Here is a 5,002-nt window from a genome sequence, read left to right as displayed (position 1 = left end):
TGCAGTCTGCCTCAAAAATGATAGGTCGTGACCTTCCCTCCCTTCCAAGAGCAATTAAAACTAAATCCTCACGTTTTTTTAAACAGCACTTATTGTAGGATGGTTCATGCTCTTAATTCATCTGGGATTTATGCATCTGTATTTCATTCCTTGTAATTGATGGTATAATGTATGTTTTGTTTTGTCTCAGTGTATGTAATTATTGTTGATGAGTTCACCAGGAGAAAAAAAAAGCATACAACTAGGTTGTGATGGCAATAAATATAAAAATAAAAAAAACAATATTCACTTTTTCTTTTATTGAATATTTCCTTTTCTAACCACTTTCTGTTTTTTTTTATTTTACATTAAGCATACAATATTTACACAGCAAAAAATGCTTTTCCCATAGAATTAAGATTATTTTAAAGATATTTTTGCTTGTTTAAAGCATTTTTTTCCGTGGAGACTTGATGTAATGAATGAATGAAAGCATTATGGGTAACATCACTCTACAGTCTATTCTTTCATCAACAGTTTCACTGAGGATTTATAACCAACACCAAACCCAGGATAGAGCGGTTGAGTGAATGTGGTCTGGACTGTGTGGATGAGGCTCATTGTGTCTCCAGAGACGCTGTAGAAGGACAGAGTTCCTGCACTGTGATCCACATACACTCCTATTCTACTGCTGATGATGGACTTTACAGGGAGTTTAGCCACTATGTCATTGTGTAGGAATGAGTAACTGGAGGAAGAGCAGATCAAGCTCCAGGACTGATCATTACCTCCAAACACACACTCTTTACCTGATCCCTTCCTTCTGATGCTCTTATATGACACTGATATTAACACACTCTCACCACTCCACTCAATCTCCCAGTAACAGCGTCCACACACACTCTCTCTACACAACACCTGCTGATACACATCAAATCTGTCTGGATGATCAGGATACGGCTGGACTGTGTCAGTGTTAGTAATCACTCTGTTCCTCTCAGACAGACGGATGAATCTATTCACTGTGTTCAGATCCAGATTGAACTGATGGGAATCTGATGGAGATAAAACACATCAGAATCAGGAATTATGAATCTGATCTTTTAATGTTTCTGAACTCTTCATGTTCAATATATCATCAGTGTCTCAGTACAGTTTACCAGATATCCTGTCAAAATCATCATTTACATGATCAAAACTAAAACTCTTCAAGTTTTCTTTCTCCTTCTACAGGAAGAACATGAACACACTCAGTGAGTTTTTCTGCTTGTTTTCTTAGTGACTTACATTGTAGGAAGTCGTTCCTGGTTCTGGGAACAATGTTGGTGGAAGTGACTGTGGAAATCAACAGACATGAAGAGTGTGATTATCATGACAAGAGAAAATGATCCCTGCATCCGTTCCTAAGACATTTCTAATATGATCTTCTACATGATATGAGATGATGGAGGATCATTTCTGAGAGCAAATGAATCTCCAGGACTTTACCTCTGTCAGAGATCTTCTTCAGCTCCTCTTTGCAGAAATCCTCCAGTTTGTCTCTCAGCTGAAGGACAGATTCTCTCACAACATCAAAAGAGGAGAGAGAACTGAAGGGATTGTCATTTACGTCTGTAGATTCAGGAGGAGCTGAGAGAGACTGGAAACTCTACAGAAAACAGAAATCAAAGCTCATCACCTCCACACTTCAGACAATAACCTGCACTACTGTCAGATTTGAGCAGCTCTTGTTGATCTTTAGTAACTCTCCTCAATCCAGCACTTTCACAGCATCAGATTCATTCTTCTCATGTTCATTATATCATGTTAGAGCTGTAAGATCTAGTGTTTGACACTTACACTATATGTGAACTTTCTAGGAAAACACTTGATGATCAAACATCTGCCAATAACATAAATGTAACAGATCAAGGTTGACATTCAGGGCCGTTTCTAGCACAGGTGAACTAGGCGCTTGGCGCCAATGAGCGCCTCAATGCCCCATTACCAAGTTAACATAATCAGATTATTTATTTCATATTAGATTATTTAAATTATATATTTAAAAACAAATGACAGCAACAGTGAAATAATGCAATTAAAAAAAAAAAAAAAATTGTCCAGAAAACATGAAAGTGATTCATTCACATATGGAAAAAAATCTAAAAGTCAGTTATATACCAACATCTCTCTCACGTAATCATAAATAATCATATCATTATATATCTATCTTAGCATTATATTGCGTAAATTGGACTCTAAAACTTTAAAAACGTACTGGGAATACCTTTGTTTTATTCAGAGTTATAGAGCAAAGTTTGCTAAATTCATTTTGATAAAGAGGCATTAATATATGATAAATTTGTTTTCATTAATTGAATTTACTTGGAATGTGAAGTAGTATTACTAAATAATTTAATATAAGCTTGGATTTGGGATAATTTAACTTTTAATAAAGCACTTTAAGTTTTATTGAAAAAATAATAGTCTACTGTTGCATTAATGAAAGGGAAGAAACAATACTGTTGTATTATTAAAGGAAATAATATAACATTTTATTCTAAGAATTGTCAATTTATTTTTCATTTAATACATAATGTGTCTAGAGATTGGTATTATTTAAAGATCATTTGATACAACTTTGAACATTACTCATCAGGTCCACTGAGAAATAAGAAGGAAAAACGAGGTAAACAGTTCAAATGTGTGTGGTTTTGTCTACTGAAGTTTGACAGTTGAATATATTTAAAGAGATTTCCAGAGCTGAACTGATTTGTAAGTGCGTCTCTTTCAAAAGAAGAAGATCAGATGAGAGTCTGACTGATGATTATATAATAACCGAACACACAGATCAACACTTCAGTCAACGGCTCATTCTGCTCTCATGAAATGTTTCTCTGTGAGTCTCTTGCTCAAGTCCACTATGATCCTGTTCTTCTAGATCTCTGTTACCTGCAGGAAATGGATGTGATCCTGTGTGTGTGAAAGCTGCTCCAGCTCAGCATCTCTCCTCCTCAGATCATTGATCTCCTGCTCCAGTCGCTTCAGTCGTCCTTCAGCTCGACTCACTGCAGTCTTTTCCTGATCTCTGATCCGCTGTGTGGCCTCAGAGCGGCTTCTCTCAATGGAGCGGATGAGCTCAGTGAAGATCCTCTCACTGTCCTCCACTGCTGTCTGTGCAGAGCGCTGTTAGGACACACATCACAATCACACAGTGGTTTCAGTGAGTCCTGACTGAGACTTCTCAAACTTCTCTTCTTCTCCAGACTCACCTTATGAGACTCCACAGCCTCTCTCAGCTGCTGAAGATCTTTCTCTCTCTGCTGGATCCTCTGCTGGAACAACTTCTGCGTCTCCTTCAGCTGGTGCTAAAGGACAAACCAATGACAGGAAACATCACATTATACTGCTGTCACTATATTATTTTGTGAAGGATTGAATCCAGTAACCGTAGAGTTAATAACCAATGGCTGTAGGTTCAAACTCCTGAAGGGATTATTGACCAGTTTCCACCATTGCACATGAATTTACATTAAGCATAAGGCCTTTTTCACAATGCAAGTGTAAGTATCATTAAAGCAAAACTGACACAGATATAGAGCTTCACACTGACAGTGTTTCTGCTGCGACTCTATATGATTAAGAAAACAAATTATTATTTCTGTTAATAATTATAAAATGTTAATCAAGTTAAGTTCAATTCGGAGCACAAACACGGCACCGCAGTGAAAGTCCACATGCAGCTATTGTTCACTTCTGACGTCTGCAGCGTGAATGATGTCACCTGATCATATGGGTATCAATATAAATAGTGTTAGCAGTATTTCATCAGTGTCTAGTTTTAAGTTGATACCTGTTTCTCTGTCCTCTGTGCTGCAGCTGATACAGTGTCGTGGTTTTTATGTTCATCTATCATACACAGCACACATATACACTTCTGATCAGTGCGGCAGAAAACCTCAAGGATCTTGTCGTGTTTCTGGCAGATCATCTCCTGCAGTCGTCCAGTGGCTTCAGTCAGATTGTGTCTCTTTCCTTTAAACCAATTCTCATGTTGTTCAAGGTGATTCTGACAGTAAGAGTTCAGACACACCAGACAGGACTTGACGGCTTTGTGTTTTCTTCCAGTACAGACGTCACACGGCATATCTTTAGCTCCAGCATAACAGTCAGCAGGAAGTTTAATCTTCTTCAGTTTCTCCACCAGTTCAGCCAGAATGGTGTTTTTAGCTAAAGCAGGTCTTGGACTGAAGGTCTGTCTGCACTGAGGGCAGCTGTAGACTCTCTTCTGATCCTCCTGATCCCAGCAGTCTGTAATACAGCTCTTACAGTAACTGTGTCCACAGGGAATGGCCACTGGATCCTTCAGGAGATCCAGACACACTGGACACATAAACTCATTCTGATCCACTGAAATTCTGGCTTCTGCCATTTTACTGCATGAATACAGAGACACAAACACACAACAGCTCAACTACACTTCAGTTTCTCTTTCCCTGAACTTGTGTGATTCCTGTGTCCTGGTTCTGTGTTTGAGTGACATGTGCAAATGTCTGCAAGTCACAGATCGTAAAACGTCCACTAGATGTCAGTCTCAGACAGACACTCAAAGAATATAAGTTATGGAGAATCAGAACGACACCATTGATCACATCTATGCAGTGTTGTATGTGGTTTAAACTATATAGTAAGAGCCATTTGCTTTTTTTGTAAACAGCTCTTTACTAGATTTATCTACAGTATGTCATTGTAAGGCTGTCTTCAGATGAACATTACCTTGTGAACTGAATAATATCTACACAGAAGACAGTCATAACTTCATCCTTAATTCATGGGATCTAGGCAAATTATGTGGCACATTGTTTTTATTTGAACATTTTAGACTTCCCTTACATTTACTACTATTGACAGATAACAAAATTAATGGACTGAAATAGCCTACAGCTACACTAATTATACATGTACATATGCCAAGTTCTGTCATTAAACTCTAGATGGCACAGGCTGATGGGTCATTATTTCAAACTGATGATATTCACATTCT

The 5,002-nt window shown here is 37.9% G+C and overlaps 1 protein-coding gene across 2 annotated transcripts; it reads right to left on the bottom strand.

Moving 5' to 3' along the window:
* Positions 1-246: 246 nt before the first annotated feature.
* On the bottom strand, positions 247-4,468 carry LOC127511123 (tripartite motif-containing protein 16-like). Of its 2 annotated transcripts, none has more exons than XM_051891720.1 (6): positions 3,812-4,468; positions 3,231-3,326; positions 2,911-3,144; positions 1,468-1,627; positions 1,267-1,314; positions 247-1,034 (listed from the first exon to the last, which is right to left on the bottom strand). In XM_051891720.1, exons 1-6 carry the CDS (start codon positions 4,388-4,390, stop codon positions 499-501), a joined length of 1,653 nt encoding a protein of 550 aa, XP_051747680.1. In that variant the 5' UTR covers positions 4,391-4,468; the 3' UTR covers positions 247-498. The 2 variants fall into 2 exon arrangements, with proteins under 2 accessions (XP_051747680.1, XP_051747681.1); XM_051891721.1 differs by having other exon boundaries at positions 2,911-3,132.
* Positions 4,469-5,002: the final 534 nt, after the last annotated feature.

The sequence above is a fragment of the Ctenopharyngodon idella genome, chromosome 4 (genome assembly GCF_019924925.1).
Source record: "Ctenopharyngodon idella isolate HZGC_01 chromosome 4, HZGC01, whole genome shotgun sequence".
NCBI lineage: Eukaryota > Metazoa > Chordata > Actinopteri > Cypriniformes > Xenocyprididae > Ctenopharyngodon > Ctenopharyngodon idella.
The sequence above is the reverse complement of the archived record's forward strand: the minus strand, read 5'-3'. Positions and strand labels throughout refer to the sequence as shown.